This window comes from Thalassophryne amazonica, chromosome 17 (assembly GCF_902500255.1).
Source record: "Thalassophryne amazonica chromosome 17, fThaAma1.1, whole genome shotgun sequence".
Classification (NCBI taxonomy): domain Eukaryota; kingdom Metazoa; phylum Chordata; class Actinopteri; order Batrachoidiformes; family Batrachoididae; genus Thalassophryne; species Thalassophryne amazonica.
The window spans coordinates 54,008,665-54,028,955 of NC_047119.1; the positions used below are offsets into that span (position 1 = coordinate 54,008,665).

A 20,291-nucleotide genomic window follows, 5' to 3' on the forward strand; every position below is an offset into this window, starting at 1 on the left:
GCCGTCACCACATTAGCATCCTGTCAGTGATGCTGTTATTTTAGCGCTGAGAAATAGTGTTCTGTGGGGTGTTAGTTCTGTTGATTAATTCTTCTGTCTCTTCCTCTGTTTGAAGTGTTGTTGTTGGATGTTGTTGGATGGTTACAGTAGAAATGGAGCACCCTTTTAGGATGGTCAAAATACTTTGTTCATTTGATGTCTGTTATTGTTAGTTTGGCCTAAGCAGTTGTTCAACCCTTTGAGTCTGGTCTGCTTGATGTTTCTTCCTCAGAATCACCCGGGGGAGTTTGTCCTGTCCCCTATGTTCCTTGCTCTGCTGGGTTGGTAAGGTTAGGCCTTACCCTCGTGAAGTGCCTTGGCGTGACTTACAGTAGTGTTCAGAATAATAGTAGTGCTATGTGACTAAAAAGATTAATCCAGGTTTTGAGTATATTTCTTATTGTTACATGGGAAACAAGGTACCAGTAGATTCAGTAGATTCTCACAAATTCAACAAGACCAAGCATTCATGATATGCACCCTCTTAAGGCTATGAAATTGGGCTATTAGTAAAAAAAAGTAGAAAAGGGGGTGTTCACAATAATAGTAGCATCTGCTGTTGACGCTACAAACTCAAAACTATTATGTTCAAACTGCTTTTTTAGCAATCCTGTGAATCACTAAACTAGTATTTAGTTGTATAACCACAGTTTTTCATGATTTCTTCACATTTGCGAGGCATTCATTTTGTTGGTTTGGAACCAAGATTTTGCTCGTTTACTAGTGTGCTTGGGGTCATTGTCTTGTGGAAACACCCATTTCAAGGGCATGTCCTCTTCAGCATAAGGCAACATGACCTCTTCAAGTATTTTGACATATCCAAACTGATCCATGATACCTGGTATGCGATATATAGGCCCAACACCATAGTAGGAGAAACATGCCCATATCATGATGCTTGCACCACCATGCTTCACTGTCTTCACTGTGAACTGTGGCTTGAATTCAGAGTTTGGGGTTCGTCTCACAAACTGTCTGCGGCCCTTGGACCCAAAAAGAACAATTTTACTCTCATCAGTCCACAAAATATTCCTCCATTTCTCTTTAGGCTAGTTGATGTGTTCTTTGTCAAATTGTAACCTCTTCTGCACGTCTTTTATTTAACAGAGGGACTTTGCAGGGATTCTTGCAAATAAATTAGCTTCACACAGGCATCTTCTAACTGTCACAGCACTTACAGGTAACTCCAGACCGTCTTTGATCATTCTGGAGCTGATCATTGTGTGAGCCTTTGCCATTCTGGTTATTCTTCTATCCATTTTGATGGTTGTTTTCCATTTTCTTCCACGTGTCTCTGTTTTTTTTTTTTTTTTTTTTTGTCCATTTTAAAGCATTGCAGATCATTGTAGATGAACAGCCTATTTTCTTTTTTCTTTTTTTTTTTTACTAATAGCCCAATTTCAAAGCCTTAAGAGTGTGCATATCATGAATGCTTGGTCTTGTTGTATTTGTGAGAATCTGCTGAATCTACTGGTACCTTGTTTCCCATGTAACAATAAGAAATATACTCAAAACCTGGATTAATCTTTTTAGTCACATAGCACTACTATTATTCTGAACACTACTGTATGTTGACATTTGGAGCTGTTCAAATAAAATGAATTGAATTGGCTCAAACATGTAATTTTCTGTTCTAGCACTGAAAGACGTTTGTGATATTGTGGCTCACCCATGGGTAACGTCTTTGCTAGCTTACCGTTTTCTTTGTAAAGTTTATACATATCCAGCATATATATATATATATATATTTGCTTTTCTCAGTGGTGTTTCCAGTTTGATCTGTAGTACATCAGGCGTTGTGAAGTGGGCTTCATGTAATGAGAGAGAGGCCAATTTATCATTATCCCCCCCTTTTGGAATTTCAATTTCATTGAATGCGGGCGACATTCTCATTGCCTTTGGCTTCCTGTGCTATTGTGGATGCCACGCCAGCTTTGAGGATGAATGGCCGCTTTCGGAGTGCATATAGAGGAGAGCTGAAGCAATCTCATCACCAGTCACATCCCAAAGCTTTCACAACTGCAACTTTTAATCAGTTTTATGGAGGAAACGTCGTCAGGTTTTGTCACTGCCGACTCAGTCAGTGGCAGAAAAATCTCATTTTACCCACGTAGTATTACCTTATGATATGTTTCCTCGCACATTATTTGTATACAGCACAGATGGAAATGAAGTTTTGCCAACACTCTGCAATGGTTTATGAAGAAAATGTAAAATGCTACTTTCTGTATCTGCCTCTTTTTTCTCCCATTTCTTTGCATTTTATGCCAATTTCCTTTTAGTTCCTCTTGGCCTTATTGGCTTCCTTTGACCCTCTTGCTGTCTTCTCAGTCCACTCCACTGCACCTGGCAGCAGGATACAACCGGGTGAGAATCGTCCAGCTGTTACTCCAACATGGAGCAGATGTTCACGCCAAAGACAAGGGGTATGTACGAGCATCGCTAATGTTCTTTCTGTCTGTGTTTTAGGGTTTATTGTGTTGATACCTATTATAGTTTTATGGTCACAAAAGTCATAAGGAGAAGTTTCTTCAAGCAGACTGTCCATCACAGAGTCCTTTTGATATCTGACAGGACAAAGTGCCGCTTTGAGTTTTAAGAACCTTTACTTCTGATTCTTAAATTGGGAGAACAAGTGATATGTTGATAATTTTGTCTAATATCTTTATTTGGCATTAAAGTTTTTTTGCTTCACTAAATCTGAGTGTGGATTGAATTCTGTGGTGAATAACCTGGTACACTGTTTCTAGAGATAAAGAAATAAAGTACTGTATTTTCCAGAGTATAAGTTGAAGGGGGTTTATTTATTTATTTTTTCTGCAACTTGTACATCGGTGTGACATATCCCCCCCCCCCCCCCCCCCCCCAAAATAAAATTCTAAATAAAAAAATCATACGTGTTATTGGTAATAAGAAATATAATGACTATTTATAACAAAATAAACACTAACAATAAAAATAAAATTTACAGCTGGGCGGACTGAGACTATGTAGATTAAGTTTCTTTTCCTAGGAAACAGACAGTACAATCGGGAGTTTACATATTGCAGGCTAACAAGTTTGAGAACCCTAATTTTCATGAAATAGAGGATCGTACATGTTGCTTATCACAAGAGAAGACGAGGGAGCGTGAATCCAATTCACCAAAGAAGCAACAATGTGAAGGGAAACAATATTGTGACTAGCAATGGCATACTGCAGCCTGCAACTTCACCACTAGGTGACACTAAATCCTCCACATGGTAGCTTTAAGATCAGAAATCAGCATTAAGCTCAGTGTTTTGTATAAACAATATGATAGTTATCAGGAGTGGAGTTACTATATGTTGTGTTGGAACTTGTGGGAATTATTGTTTATCTGTCTGTCTGTCTGTCTGTCCTTTCCAGTGGCCTGGTGCCTCTGCATAATGCCTGCTCTTATGGTCATTATGAAGTTACTGAGCTGCTACTGAAGGTAAAACACATACACAAATGCATGTAGTCAGATCCATATGTTTTTGGACAGTAATGTTTTGTATTTTTGCTCTGTACATCACCACGGAGTTGAATTGAAGTAAGTATTTGATCCACTGTCGATTTTGCAGAAGAATGGAGCGGTATATAAGTTTTATCATAGGTACACTTCAACTGTGAGGCAGAATCTAAAAAAAATGAAAATCACATTGTATGATTTTTTTAAAATAATTAATTTGCATTTTATTGCATGAAATAAGTATTTGATCCCTTAGAAAAATAGACCTTAATATTTGGTACAGAAACCTTTGTTTGCAGTTACAGAGCTCAGATGTTTCTTGTAGTTCTTGACCAAGCTTGCACACTGCAGCAGGGATTTTGGTCCACTCCTCCATACAGATCTTCTCCAGATCTTTCAGGTTTGGAGTTTCAGCTCCCTCCAAAGATTTTCTATTGAATTCAGGTCTGGAGACTGGCCAGGCCACTCCAGGACATTGAAATACTTTTTACGGAGCTACTCCTTAGTTGCCCTGGCTGTGTGTTTGGGGTCATTGTCATGCTGGAAGACCCAGGCACGACCCATCGTCAATGCTCTCACTGAAGGAAGGAGGTTGTTTGCCAAAATGTCACGATACACGACCCCATCCATCCTCCCTTCAATACGGTGCAGTCGTCCTGTCCCCTTTGCAGAAAAGCACCCCCAAAAATGATGTTTCCACCCCCATGCTTCACGGTTGGGACGGTGTTCTTGGGGTTGTTCTTATCCTCCAAACACGGCGAGTGGAGTTGATGCCAAAAAGCTCTATTTTGGTCTCATCTGACCACATGACCTTCTCCCATGGCTTCTCTCAATCATCCAGATGGTCACTGGCAAACTTCAAACGGGCCTGGACATGTGCTGGTTTGAGCAGGGGGACCTTGCTGCCCTACAGGATTTTAAACCATGACGATGTAGTGTATTACTAATGTAATATTCGTGACTGTGGTCCCAGCTCTCTTTAGGTCACTGACCAGGTCCTCCCGTGTAGTTCTGGGCTTTCTCAGAATCATCTTTACCCCAGGAGGTGAGATCTTTCATGGAGCCCCAGACTGAGGAAGATTGACAATCATCATGTGTTTCTTCTGTTTTCTAATAATTACGCCAACAGCTGTTGTCTTCTCTCCAAGCTGCTTGCCTGTTGTCCTGTAGTCCATCCCAACCTTGCACAGGTCTACAGTTTTGTCCCTGGTGTCCTTAGACAGCTCTTTGGTCTTGGCCATGGTGGACAGGTTGGAATGTGATTGACTGAGTGTGTGGACAGGTGTCTTTTATACAGGTAACGAGTTCAAACAGGTGCCATTAATACAGGTAAAGAGTGCAGAATAAGAGGTCTGTGAGAGCCAGAATTTTTGCTGGTTTGAACATTAATTAAATATCTTGTCTTTGTGGTGTATTGAGTTCAATATAGGTTGAAGAGGATTTGCAAATCGTATTTTGTTTTTATTTACATTTTACATAACGTCCCAACTTCATTGGAATTGGGGTTGTATGGCATTTATCACAGCTGAAATAAAGCACATCTCCTTTTTCTTCTTATTACTTTGCATCTTACATCATTTGAAGTATAATGGTCTATGTTCTGGTGGGGGGGGGGGGGGGGGGGGGGGGGGGGTAAGAAATGTTTTGACATAATTGTCAAGTTTGACTAACACCTCCACAGATGACATCTGTGACTGCCAGCAGTTTGTCTTGAGGGCACTTAATTCCCAGTTGCAAGTAATTAACAGGAATTCAAAGAAAAGTGCAGCGGACTTCACGTCTCCGTGTCCCTGTTAATCTATGTTTCCTTCTCCGTCTCTGTTTGTCATCTCTTTTAGCATGGAGCTTGTGTTAATGCCATGGATCTGTGGCAGTTTACACCACTTCACGAAGCGGCATCTAAAAACCGCGTGGAGGTTTGTTCTCTGCTGCTGAGCCATGGGGCCGACCCCACCCTGCTCAACTGTCACAGCAAGAGCTCTGTGGACATGGCGCCCACCCCCGAGCTGAAGGAGAGACTCACATGTGAGTTCAGCACCGACTGCACATTTAATGGAGATGCTTTGTGTAATCTTTATCTTGACACTATGGAGGCGTGTTTGTGTGTATGTGCAGATGAGTTTAAAGGTCACTCGCTGCTACAAGCTGCTCGGGAAGCCGACATGGCCAAAGCGAAGAAGACACTGGCGCTGGAGATCATCAACTTCAAACACCCTCACACACACGAGACTGCGTTGGTAAGACACACACACTCAGGTGGTGGGAGGTGCCAACACTGACTCCAGAAGGTGATGATGACTTTTGCTGTGTACGTAGCACTGTGCTGTGGCCTCGCCACACCCCAAGAGGAAACAGGTGACGGAGCTGCTGCTGAGGAAAGGCGCCAATGTCAATGAGAAGAACAAGGAGTGAGTACTGTTTCAAAGCTCAGTTTACAATCCAGCACTGATTACAGTGAGCTTTCAGACTTAATTTTATATTTGCAAATATTTGGTTAAGACTGTGGTTGACTGAAAGATATGTTTGCTTTAGTTTTACCTCATGTTCTACGTAAAGACAGAAAGAAAGCAGGCAGTCGTTCGCCCTTAAATCAAGTAGGTGAGAACTCTGTCTTTCCTAAAATCCAAATTCAGTTTATCTATTCACCTTATTCAGCCCCACACACTTTTACAACAGAGGCATTCCTCTTTTGGCTTAGGACTTACGGTGAGTGGTGGTTTCAATATAGAAAAATGGACAAGTAGTACCACCGTAATGGCAAGATTATACAACGTTAATATCCGTCTGGTATTATTTCATGCAGTGCTTGGTTGTATCAAATGCCAGAAAATTCGTAAATTAGATAGCAGCTAACGCTACAAACACAGCTTACCCGTTTGTCTCATTAGCATCCGTCGTGGCTTCTTCAGTGGAGTGTTGTAGCCCAACAATTTCTCTGGGTAAGAATGCAGTGGTGTTGGTTTTTCTCCACAAAATGGAAAGAACAGACAAAGGGACGTTTGGATGGATTTTTCAAATTCAGCGCCTTTAGCCAGCACCGGAGATTCTTGTCTTTCGATGGAGGAGGGAACAAGTTAAATGCTCGTCCACAGCACTCAGATCTCTCCTTTCCATATTCAAAACGTTGTTCTGAAAGCAATAGTTTCATCTTCTTCCAGTTGTTGTGGCACCCACGAACTGAACAATTAATGCTGCTCATGTTTGGACACTTCTTGCGTACTGTGTTCCCACGTAGCTAATCATCAGATGCAGTGGCAAACCAGAAGTTGCTTGCTAAAATGGAGCTGCCCACCCTGACTTCATGAATAAGGTGAATTTTGCGCCAAATCACAACAAAACTGCCCCGAGGCGCTTCACATGGGCAAGGTCTAATGTCACCAACCCCCGAGCAAGCACATAGGCGACAGAACAGAAGCAAAGAAAAGCTCCCTCTGGCGTTTTTCAGGAAGAAATCTCAAGCCAAGCAGGCCAGACTCAGAAGGATGACCCACTGCTTAGACCATTCTAACAGTTACAAGGTTACAAACAAAGACTGTCATGGTGCAAAGTCCATCTTAAGGCCCAAGCCCACAGAGTCCAAGGTCTAGAGTTGGATGGGATGATTCAGAGTCAGTCTTGTTGTGGCACTTCTGGCCTTGTGATTCTGTGATGCTCCAGCTTATTGTCCATCATGTGGTGCCAGTCACACCCCATCTATTTGCTCAGCATGTGGATGTCACACTCAAATCCAAAAATCAGTGTTTCTTTAATATGTTGAAATTGAGTTGTCTGTGGGCAGTTGTATGGTAACGGAATTATGACAGCAAAATCGGATCGTCTTTTAACTTATTATTAAAATTTAGCTCAGGTTGAAATAGACATACCAGTATGGACATCGATACCAGTACCATACACTTCTGAATTTGGCAGTCTTAGAGAAAACAAAACCCTATTTGCCTCTGTGATCTTTGTGACTCCTTTAGGGCCTAGGAAGTCACAGACCACAAGTTCAGAACCAGCGGTCTATGTCATCAAGTTATGAAATTTTGCAGTACATATCTCTGTCTCTCTCCCTAGTTTTATGACTCCCCTCCACATGGCGGCAGAGAAAGCTCATAATGACATCATGGAGGTGTTACAGAAACATGGTGCAAAGGTAAATGTATATCTTTTTCTACCATCAGTACTTGCTTTGCATTTATACTCTCTAGACATCCCAAAACTTACATAATAATGCCTCATTTACCCCACTTGAGCCTGAGAGGGCTCACTTTTGGACAGGACAAACAGCTTGGGCCACGGATAGTTTCAGCGTTTCCTCCCCATTGAGTGAGTTTTGAAAAATAAAGCTGGGCAAATATAAAAAAAGGTGCCTACTTTATAATCCTCTTAATCTTGGTTGCTGAATGCTCAGTACTTTGTCTTTGAGGTACACATTCTTTGATGGGTGTGAACCCAAATTAAGAAACCAAAGTGCATCCGAGGTACATTTTTCTTTTTAAGGATGTTGGGGAGAAATATGTTCTGTCATAAGGTTTAAGCGTCTTAATGCGAGGTGTTTGTGTTTGCAGGTGAATGTTCTGGACACGTTGGGTCAGACAGCATTGCATCACGCCGCACTGGCAGGGCATCTTCAGACCTGCAGGCTGTTGCTAGGTTACGGGGCAGACGTCTCACTGGTGTCACTGCAGGGCTTCACTGCTGCTCAAATGGGAAATGAAGCTATTCAACAAATACTCAGTGGTAAGCCTTCCTGTGGGGTTGTGGAGATTACCTGGGTAGTGGTGCAGAAGTGGTTAGTGGTAGCAGCACTGCTGCGGTTTTTATACATGAGAAACAGCTGGTTAAACTCGAGTTGGTACCTAAAAGCCACTCATCAGTATAAATAAACAGTGTGTTTTGTGGTGGTGTGAAATACCCATTGAATTACTGAACATGATCAAGCTGTTTAATTTGTGCAGAATGTTCCCTGCTTGAGGGCTGATTTGTAAAATGCATACAAAATGCAAAAGCAGCTAGATGGATACTGCATCCGGAAAGTACGGCATTTACAGGGCTTCACTTTTTCTACATTTTATGTTATGTTACAGCCTTATTCCTAAATGGATGAAAATCATTTTTCCCTCAAAATTCAACACACAATACCCCATAATGACAATGGGGAAAAAGTTTTTTTTTTTTTTTTTTTTGCAATTTTTACAAATGTGTTAGAAATAGAACTAGGTGCATCCTGTTTCCACTGATCATCCTTGAGATGTTTCTACAGCTTAACTGGAGTCCACCTGCAGTAAATTCAGTTGATTGGACATGATTTAGAAAGGCACACACCTGTCTACATATGCGGTCCCACAGTTGACAGTGCGTGTCAGAGCACAAACCAAGGATGAAGTCAAAGGAATTGTCTGTAGACCTCTAAGACAGGATTGTTTCAAGGCACAAACCTGGGGAAGGGTACAGAGACATTTCTGCTGCTTTGAAGGTCCCAATGATCAAGGAATGGCTTCAGGACTACTCTGTGAATGTCCTTGAGTGGCCCAGCCAGATCCCAGACCTGAATCCGATTGAACATCTCTGGAGAGACCTGAAAATGTCTGTGCACCGACGCTTCCCATCCAACCTGACGGAGCTTGAGAGGAGCTGCAAAGCGAAATGGGTAAAACTGCACAAAGATAGGTGTACCAAGTGTGTGGCATCATATTCACAAAGACTTGAGGCTGTAATTGCTGTCAAAGGTGCATCAACAAAGTATTGAGCAAAGGCTGTGAATACCTATGTACATGTGATTTCTTAGTTTTTATTTTTAATAAATTTGCGAGAATTTCACAATAACTTTTTTCATATTGTCATTATGGGGTGTTGTGAGGAGAATTTTGTAGGGAAAAATGAATTTACTCCATTCAGGAATGATGCTGTAACATAACAAAATGTGGAAAAAGTGAGGCACTGTGAATACTTTCCGGGAGCACCGCAACTGAAAAAGTGCAAAAGCTTGCAGAACAAACCCGTTAGATTTGAACTTTACCGTTGCTTGTTCTGAACAGTGACGGAGGTGTACTGTCACACCTGTGATGTCTGTGTTTGAATTACTTTATTGCTTGTTGGTTAGTGGTTAATGGGCTGCATTTATGTGGTGCTTTTCCATTTGACGCGCATGCTCAGAGCACTTTACAATGATGCCTCTCATTCAGCCACTCTCTCTCTCACACACACACACACATACACACACACACCGATGTTATGCAAGGTGCTCAACTGTACACTGGGAGCATCTTTGGGATTTGAATCAAGGATCCTCTAACACCTAAAATTATATAATTATATATATTATATCACAGCATGATTAGTTTTGCAGTATATGTTCTCTTACCTTTCATCAAGCAAGAGTTTAACATAGACTGTTTTCTTTTACAAATCTGGTCCTTAAAAAGTAAAATCTGGATGAAAAACTTCATGAATCAAAGTTTTTTTTTTTGCTTTGCAGTTTTCTGTTTAAAGGTGTGTTAATTAATGATTAAGACTTAAAAGAGTCTGCAGCACAAAAATTCAGCTAGTTCAGTTTCACCATTCCATCATGCAGGTGTGAAGGTGCACGTGCGTGTTAAAAATCAGTGCTGCACTGCAGAAAACACTCCTCTAAGCCCACCTTTCTGACTGACACTTCCACTGTGGGCTTGAAGGTCTTGTTGTGCCTCGGTGGAGGCGTGCACACTACTGAGTGTCCGTGCAGCCGTCAGAACGACCATCAGCCAGGTTTTACCCCATCATGCACAAACCTGTAACAAGACTGACTAAAATGTCATTTAAACCAAATCCAAAATGTTGCACGAGTGTTCATCTGAACCCCGTTGCTCGCCCTGTTTAGCCTGAACAGCGCGAGTCTGGATGAAGGGATTCATTAGATTATTTGTAGCTGTGCCTATAATGTTTGTGCAGACCAAGTCCTTCTGAAATGTTTATTTCCTGCAGAGAACATCCCGATGAGAAACTCAGATGTGGACTTCAGGCTTCTGGAAGCTGCTAAAGCCGGAGACCTGGACACTGTCAAGGTAATTTGAATTTTGATTGGTTTGAATTGTTCCCTTTTTGTTGCCTCGGCCAGAGTTTGGGCAGAGTGATGTCGTCATTCCCTCTTGGCTGTTTTTTTTTTGTTTTGTTTTGTTTTTTTTGGTTACTGCTCCAGTTTTTTTATTGACATGGTTCCTTTGAGTTCAGTAACTTGTTCATCTTTGGGTAGTGTGATTCTGGATGGTCCATGTTGTATGGACAGTGTTCACATTGACGTGTCCATAATCTTTACTGTCAACATGCCTTGCACAAAGGCATGTGCAGAAGAGGTTACAATTTGCCAAAGAACACATCAGCTGGCCTAAAGAGAAATGGAGGGATATTTTGTGGACTGATGAGAGTAAAATTGTTCTTTTTGGGTCCAAGGGCCACAGACAGTTTGTGAGACGACCCCCAAACTCTGAATTCAAGCCACAGTTCACAGTGAAGACAGTGAAGCATGGTGGTGCAAGCATCATGATATGGGCATGTTTCTCCTACTATGGTGTTGGGCCTATATATCGCATACCAGGTATCATGGATCAGTTTGGATATGTCATAATACTTGAAGAGGTCATGTTGCCTTATGCTGTAGAGGACATGCCCTTGAAATGGGTGTTTCAACAAGACAATGACCCCAAGCACACTAGTAACCAAGCAAAATCTTGGTTCCAAACCAACAAAATTAATGCCTCGCAGATGTGAAGAAATCATGAAAAACTGTGGTTATACAACTAAATACTAGTTTAGTGATTCACAGGATTGCTAAAAAATCAGTTTGAACATAATAGTTTTGAGTTTGTAGCGTCAACAGCAGATGCTACTATTATTGTGAACACCCCCTTTTCTACTTTTTTTTCCTAATAGCCCAATTTCATAGCCTTAAGAGTGTGCATATCATGAATGCTTGGTCTTGTTGGATTTGTGAGAATCTACTGAATCTACTGGTACCTTGTTTTCCATGTAACAATAATAAATATACTCAAAACCTGGATTAATCTTTTTAGTCACATAGCACTACTATTATTCTGAACACTACTGTACACTCACACACCAGTGTCAGGGTGCTTCCATGCAAGGTGCTCACTACACACCAGGAGCAACTTGGGGATTAAAATCCTTACCCAAGGGCCCTTAGTGATTTTTTGGGCAGATGGAGGTTTGAACCAAGGATCTTCTGGTCTGTGGTCAAAGATGAACCCCACTATTTAACCACTAGACCATCACCCCCGGCTTTTCTTTTCTGGCCACATTACTGGTGCACGAAGGTCTGGGGCGCAGTTTGGTTTCGTGATGCGTGCCCGCATTCCTTCAGGCACTTGTCCCCTGAAATGTCGGTGGTCAAACAAAGCCTTTTAAATTAGCACCGTAACTTCAAGTCTTTGTTCACTGTGAAAAAACAAAAAGCAATTTGTTGTACAGGTTCAATCTTATGAACCTCAGACAGCAAAAGCAGGTAGACAGTGTTTTACAAAAAATGTAGCAAATATGGATCCTATATCTTGGAAAAGTGGTTATTGACAGTTTCGGTCAACTTTATTTTGAAGTGAAACCAGACATGTTAAGTGACCTTTACGGTCATTCCTGTTGCTTTTCTGGGCTTCTGGCTGTCGTGATCTTTTCGTGTTAAATGTCAGGACTCTGAGGCTGTTGTTTGGTGTAAATTAAACTCTTTGTTGTGTTGCATTAATTGTATGTGAAACTTGGAAAGCTTTGTTATTTTTGTTTTGCAGTGACTCATGCTGTAAATCGGTGGTCATAGAGCTCAAGGCCCTAAAGTATTCATTTTATTTTCATTGTGCTGGAGTGTAGGTGGGGGAGCTGTTTCTCCAAAGTGCAAATATAAAAAAAAATCAATGACAGACAATCTAGAAATGTCCTACAATACATAAAATGTCCTACAATACATAATCCTTGAGGCCTGTTGATGACAAAGCCTATCCTTGGATACTATTGTGTAACGAGGACGAGAGTTTACAGTTTTACAACAGAAGCTAGCCCTGTACAGGTTACATCCCTCGCCGAGGCCAGTACCCATTTACTGGAGGGTTGATTGGAACAATGCAGATTAAGTTTTTTTAGTTTTTGTTTTTAAGGACACAAACAGGTAGTGTGACTGAGAATCAAACTTGGGTCTAAATATTGGTAGCCCAACTCCTCTGCCATCAAGCAACGTGCTCAGCAATAGAAATAATACCAACTGTGCTTCCACTGTGCCTAGCAGGCCACCAGGCAAAGACAAATCACAGCCAGGCTGCAAATACTTTAATAACTGCAGTGAAAAATAAGGTCACATAACTATTAATTTGGAGGTCAACAATCATCACAAACAATCTTCCACATGCCATGGTTTGGTGTGGCAGGGTAACTTATTCCACAGCGGGACATTCTGTGTATCCACCAGCTGAGACAGACAGCAAAGCCGTAATATCCTGTTGAAGATTTGTCAGTGATGCTGCAGCTGATGTTTGATGTTTTGGCAGGTTGGCAGGCGATTGAAGCAGAATAGACAATGAGCTCTGGCACAGATTCCTGTCAATCTTCTTTTTAACCAGAGACACACACACACACACACACACACACATGAACGGAAAGTAACTGCATGAACTACTGAATGACTTTTTTTTTTTTTTTTTGCTGTTTTTAACTTTCCTGGCATGAATCCTCTCATCTGTTCAGATGGTGGAGGAGGTTCATAGTGAACCACTATTTTTTTTCTTTGTTTGATTTTAAATGAAGCCTTGCGTCTTTAAAAGAAAGCTGTTTCACCTTGTGTGTTTCTGCAAAGGTGCAGACATTCAGTCACACACTGCTTGATTCTATTATTTGGGTACATTTTCATTTGGAGCAGTACAATTTAGCTGCTGTCACTCACAAATGCAAGTTGTGCTTGTCAGTAGGAATTTGGCAAACTTTCTTATCTTAAAAATCAAGAACCGTAAAACTCTGAAAATCAACATTTTTATACTTTAATACTGATTGGTCAAAGCTTCATGTAACCAAAAACATCACACATTTCTGACACTTGTAAAATGTCTTTTGTTTTTGTTTTGTTTTGTTTTATTTTACTGAATTTTAGATTTCAGGTACAACCCCAATTCCAATGAAGTTGGGACGTTGTGTGAAATGTAAATAAATAGAATACAATGATTTGCAAATCCTCTTCAACCTATATTCAAGTCAATATATCACAAAGACAAGATATTTAATGTTCAAACTGATAGACGTTTTTGTTTTTGTTCAAATATCTGCTCATTTTGAAATGGATGTCTACAACACATTTCAAAAAAGCTGGGACAGGAGCAACAAAAGACTGGGAAAGTTGATGAGTGCTCAAAGAACACCTGTTTGGAACATTCCACAGGTGAACAGGTTAATTGGAAACAGGTGAGTGTCATGATTGGGTATAAAAGGAGCATCCCCAAAAGGCTCAGCCGTTCACAAGTAAAGATGGGGCGAGAAAAAAATAGTCCAATAGTTTAAGAACAATGTTTCTCAACATTCAATTGCAAAGAATTTAGGGATTCCATCATCTACAGTCCATAATATAATCAGAAGATTCAGAGAATCTGGAGAACTTCCTACACGTAAGCGGCAAGGCCGAAAACCAACATTGAATACCCGTGACCTTCGATTCCTCAGGCAGCACTGCATTAAAATCCGACATTGTATAAAGGATTTTACCGCGTGGGCTCAGGAACACTTCAGAAAACCATTGTCAGTTAACACAGTTTGTTGCTTCATCTACAAGTGCAAGTTAAAACTACTATGCAAATCGAAAGCCATACATAAACAACATCCAGAAATGCTGCCGCCTTCTCTGGGCCCAAGCTCATTTGAAATGGACAGACGCAAAGTGGAAAAGTGTGCTGTGGTCTAATGAGTCCACATTTCACATTGTTTTTGGAAATCATGGACATCGTGTCCTCCAAACTAGTGGTGGGCACTGTTCCTCTAACCACTAATTATTGAAGCTAATGTTTTCATTATCAGATTAGCTTTTCAGATAACTTTCAAAACCATCAGCGGACCAATTATCTTATGATAAATTTTGGTCCGATAATTTTTAGATCCCTAACATATTTTTGCAGGCGTAGTGAATAAAGCTTTTAACAGCTAAAAACATTTGTTAAGTCTGATATCAAGGATTTTAGTGCTTACCTGTTAAATGTTTTGTAGCAGATATACAGTTCTATTCTCTGCAAACAGAGCATAGCTGGTTTCAGGAGAAACTGCTCTATCCTCTGCAGTCAGAGGAGAAGTAATCACAAGATCATTTCTCTTGACACCACACTAACTTGCCGGCAATATCACCCAAGTCAACCAGAGGCATGCAGTTTTAACTTATGGTTAAAATTTTAACCAAACTAATTTCGGACATGTTATTTAATGTCACTTCTGAAGTTTTATAAAGTGAAAATATCAGCTATATATTTTAGTTTTAAAGTATTGCAGTAATTTTGAAGGTTTTAGTGTGGACATGCCTTGACAGTGCCAGTGCATTATGGGTAAAAGTTCACGTCAGGAGAAATGCATTTGAGATGCTCTGATCAGAATCCACACGGACAACAGCAGTAAACTCTTGCATGTTGTGCCTAAAACTCTTGTGAATAAACATTGTTATTGTGTTTGCTTTATGTAAAAATGCCAGAAGAAGCTCAGGTTGCTCCATTATCTCCATTATTTTCAACTGGAATCACTGTGAGCTGCATTCGCTTCCTGTTTGCTCTTTAACATCTTGCTTATTGTCTTTTACAACACTGTTTGTCATCTTTCTTCCAGAAATTTGGTTTGTCTGAAATTTGGTTTGTGTTTATTAAATTCCACACAGATTAAACGTAGCAGACACGGATTATTTATTTAGAATATTTGTTTTGGCAAGTTTTCGCGGTCTCTACTGCCATCTACTGGCCAGTAGTGTTCATGGCAGTATTCGCCCTAAGTATTGAGATATCCCATAATCCTTTGCGCGCCAGAGAGTTGTTGCAGCTTCTTGCTGCACCTGATGAAAAGAAATAAAAAGGTCCATTTTGGTTGTATAATGTTCATTGTTGTCGTGTTTTCTCTCTGTGCTGTTTAAACCGCAGCAACTCTCTGGCGCAGAAAGGATTATGGGTTAGGGTCTGAGCATCTGGGCATCAGTAGATCGCAGTGTTCTATGCATTTTGACTCCGGTTATATCAGATGGTTGTCTTTTCACAACTTGACTTTTGGCTTTTGCAAATGGCTTTTTTTTGTTTTACATATGAATAAAATGGTATATTTTACAAAAGCACATTTATATGTAAACACCAACACACGTCACATCACATTAATGTGTTGGTTTTTATATAGAATGAATGAGTCAACCAATCAGTGTTAGTGGAGGCACATTTTACCCATAATCTCTTTTGCATCTGAGTGTTTGTTACAGAACTTCAGAATCAGTGCATTATGTAAAATTAAAATATATGTGTTATATTTTAACTTTGTACAAATGACAGAATTGTCATTAATGGAGTTATTCTACCCGGATTAATTTTATTTCTAAATCAAAACCATGAGGAGTTGGGGTGGCCTGCTACATGCTGTTAGGGAATAATGAGGTTTCTTTTTTTGTGGCAACCTGGTGGTCAGACTACTTTTGCTGCGATACAGTTGAGCTTAACACCATTCTCAACTGTTTCACTACTGGAACATACGTAGCAAACAGGAGCTTCCAGCAGTGGGCAGGGCACACGGTGGTGACTCATTGTTTGGGTTTATGATCATGGTGTTAAAACTCAAAATCGGCTTGTTAGTAGCTGAGAGCGTACCGGAGACAATACTGATAAACAGTAGTTTATCAGTTTGAACATTAAATATCTTGTCTTACACCACAATATCTTGTGGTGTATTCAATTGAATATAGGTTGAAGAGGATTTGCAAATCGTATTCTGTTTTTGTTTGTTTTGTTTTTTTTTTGTTTGTTTGTTTTATTTACATTTTACACAATGTCACAACTTCAGCGTCCCAACTTCATTGGAATTGGGGTTGTAAGAAATGTACCAGAAGCTCTGAAATGCTCACAATGCCAGCTAGATGGTGACATAAGCTGCTCAGATGTTCAGCGAGGTCTCGACTATATATTCATTTGAGAAGAAAACATTTGGTGAAAATAAGACAGGCTGACAATTATTTGCTGTCCAGCGATATTAACTTTTAAGTTATTTCTGGACAGCCTTACATCCTACCTATGCATAGTTTATATTTCTTATTTTAATTTTTTTGTGTATTTTGTTTTGATTTGGTGCTATATAAATGAAATAAATTGAAATTGAATTGAAATTGTGTGGTGTAAATCAACTCCTTGAACTCCTTGACAGCCAAAAATCAACTTACAGTTGTATTCTTCTCTTTCTGAGCAACTTACGTGTTGCCCAGAAGTTGTTTTTTTTTTAATAATATTTTAAAAGTATAATAATTGCTGATTAAAAAAATAGCGTAGTATTTTGGTTATATTGTGCCTGTGGCTTTAACTAACAATTTCATTGTCAGTGAATTTGTTAAATAGATCAGTTCATTCTTTTTAACACACCCCTCAGTATTTCCCAAAACCCAAAGTGACATCTTCTTTCATGGTCATACTGTCCAAAACCCAAAAATGTTCACAATAACTTAAAGCCAAGAACAGCAACAAATAAGAAGATGTGGTAAATTTGACTAATAAACAAGCAGCTGACTTGTGCATGTTCAGACACTGTGCTGGAGATAGCCTGTAAAAATTAAATTAAAAAACGGTGTGCCCGTAGTTCATTCACTTGTATTTTAATATGTTTCCACACCAGAGGGTGCAAATGAACTTAACGTTGCAAATCAGTTGGTGGTGTACTGCAGCCCTGTTTGGGACACACCTTGCGAGGTGTTCTGTTTGACGCAGACTGTTTAACAATCTTCAAAACAGGTTCTCAGATATTCCCAAGTAGCAATTTGAGGTGGTGTCACTAATTTGCACCATTGACAATGCTTTGGCACCATCCCGAGCCACATTGTTATATATTTGATCTAGAACTTGCCCATTTAGCAGGCATATGTTTATCCCGCCGTTGCTAGCTTGTTGGTTGGATTGTGAGACACGTGACACTGGATGAGCAATGAAATTATGTGAGAGTTTCAACCACAGCTGTTCATAATTTTTGATCATTTATTCATCACTAACCATCCAGCAGGTAGCAGACATGTCTGTGATTTAACATCTGCATAACAGTGTTGCTTTTTATGATCAAGCTACTGCATCAAGGTTCACCAGAATGTTTGTTCTTTCAGTTTGGTGAGATACAAGATGACAACATTCATTGTTTTTGAGTTATCGTCTACATAAGCTGTGTGGGACAGACTCACTCACTCACCCACTCATCTACATTTTTGCTGTCTAGACAATACACTTGTCATTGCAAGGAACAACCTCAACCATTACGTCTGAAAATTGTTGCACATTATTTGTCGTCAAATAATCGATGAAGCATTTGAGGCCTAATATTTGAATTTACAATCCTGAGTAGAATTTAACATTTATAGCAGCTTCATAAAGAATGAAATTCTTGGAATTAGGTTTGTTCTGTATTTTAATCATTCATTACTCTGTTGTCTAACATCTTCTTTTCAGTGCTGTATTTTGATTTTGTTTTTACTTTCATACAGATTGACTTATCAAACCAAATCAAATATTTTGGGAAATGTTTTGACAAGTTTAATAGTTAGTCTGCTTCAGTCTGAATGCAATAAGTATTTTCAGACAAAATTGATCCAGACAGAAACACAATCAAAATAACCAGGCCATCTGTTCAAATCATTTACCAAATATTGGCAGTTGTGCTGCACACTTTTTCCTTTTTACCCAAGGCCATCAAATATGGCCAGAGGGTATTACAAAGACTTTGCATCCACCCGTCTGTCTGTCTGTCTGTCTGTCTGTCTGTCTGTCTGTGCTCAGCAGTCCAGTCCTATTACTGCCAGAGTCTTAAAATTCACAGGGAGCATTCTTGGGACACAGATCTTGGACAAGCTCAAAGATGGCTAACCTTGACCTGTTTTAAGAGGTCAAAAGCAAAAGGTCACATTCTTTTCCTTTTGGGGTTTTTTGCTTTTATTGAGGGGCGGGGGTGACAGCCAATCAGAGTAGAGCAGCACCGTGACTCTGGCGCTCAAAAACCAGTTATTTTTCGTGTAAATATGACCTGTTTCTCATATATTATGTAAAGCTAGTGAAAATTAAACACTTCTAAAACTGATAATGCTGTTTTTGTCAGCTGATGACACCTCTGGAGTGATTTCCAAGACATCTCACGGACGTTAACTTCCGCTAACTCAAAGATAACTTCCGCTCTTGTCCAAAGCTCATGTATGCGCACAGGCATGCCCTCCTGCAGACGATGTTAAAATGTAAATAAAATATTGTTTATGATTGATTGATTTCATTGAGTTTATTCTGCAACATCAATATAAACATACAGAAGTGAATATATCAATGATTCGTGGGTAAAACAATAAAGCATAAATGCTTATTTCCATTGTGGTCCTTGTGAAATTATCATGTGAAAAAAATCAAGGGGCTTGAGTGAACATGTACAAATTGTACATAAGACACATTCTGAATAATTAATGTAAATAATATAAATATATGTATATGTGTATACACTTTATACTGGGACACCAATTAAACAACTGCAAAGACAATGCTCATATGGCCGAGGGTGTTTTAGCATTGCATTATATTTTAAAGCTATTTGCCTCATTAGGCTCCTTAATGCAGACTTTTATGAAGCTGACTTAACACCGTTTTTCACAGATGTGTATATTTGAGATTTTGCTGTTTTAATGTGATGTGAGACTAAAATTTAATAATTCAGAGTGGAATCGTGTGCAGGTCATTCAGGCTTTTCCCTTTGCTGCTGGATTTATTAAATCCAGGGTTTGAACCTGCATAATAATTCTGCACTCCCTCCCCGTTCCTCTCTCTAGTCACTGTGCACGGCTCAGAATGTGAATTGCAGAGATCTGGAGGGACGTCACTCCACTCCCCTTCACTTTGCTGCCGGATACAACAGGGTGTCAGTGGTGGATTACCTCCTGCACCATGGGGCCGACGTGCACGCCAAAGACAAAGGGTGCGACTCTTTATTTGTGACAAAATATCTTGCAGACCTGAGAATAAACTGCAGATTTTGAGTCTTTTCTTTCAGTGTCACTGCCAAGAGTTTTTGCACATTTATAACATGGGCTGTGGAGTGATTGTAACACATAGACTGATTAATTGCATCTAAAAGAACACATAAAAACATGAAATTATATTTACAAATTGAATTCCTAAATTAATGTAAATGGGCTGTATTTATGTACTTATTTTGCATCGCAAACACAATCACGCACAGCAATGCAAGGTGCTCTACTGCACATCAGAAGCAGTTTGTGGATTAAGGGCTTTGCTCAAAGGCAACTTGGTGATTGGAATAGGATAGAGAAAAGTGCTATTCTTTCACCATCCCCACTCACCTTTCCCTGTCTGGGTAGGAGGTTGAACCTATGACTTTCTGGTCACAAGACTGCTCCTGTATTCATTAGGCCATTACTCTGTGTAGTACTGTTGTAGTACTCCATTCCGGTCTTTTCATTTACCGGGCCTTTTCTAGTATATGAAAGCAATTCTACTTGATCTTGACTCTGTCTCATACTAGAATAGGTCTACACATTTAATTAAAAATGATAACACAATTAATAATTTAATTGATGTTGTGTTGA

The 20,291-nt window shown here is 39.9% G+C and overlaps 1 protein-coding gene across 3 annotated transcripts in view; it reads left to right on the forward strand.

Moving 5' to 3' along the window:
• Window positions 1–20,291, forward strand: part of LOC117529029 (poly [ADP-ribose] polymerase tankyrase-1) — a 211,339-nt gene that overhangs the window by 144,408 nt on the left and 46,640 nt on the right. For 2 of the 3 annotated variants that reach the window (XM_034191721.1, XM_034191720.1), the window contains 9 exons: window positions 2,371–2,465; window positions 3,427–3,493; window positions 5,350–5,536; window positions 5,627–5,748; window positions 5,828–5,919; window positions 7,568–7,646; window positions 8,062–8,233; window positions 10,457–10,536; window positions 19,515–19,660. In XM_034191721.1, the coding sequence (XP_034047612.1) occupies window positions 2,371–2,465; window positions 3,427–3,493; window positions 5,350–5,536; window positions 5,627–5,748; window positions 5,828–5,919; window positions 7,568–7,646; window positions 8,062–8,233; window positions 10,457–10,536; window positions 19,515–19,660 (1,040 nt within the window). Of the gene's footprint in view, window positions 1–2,370; window positions 2,466–3,426; window positions 3,494–5,349; window positions 5,537–5,626; window positions 5,749–5,827; window positions 5,920–7,567; window positions 7,647–8,061; window positions 8,234–10,423; window positions 10,537–19,514; window positions 19,661–20,291 lie in introns of all 3 variants that reach the window. The other variant, XM_034191719.1, reaches the window with a different exon arrangement.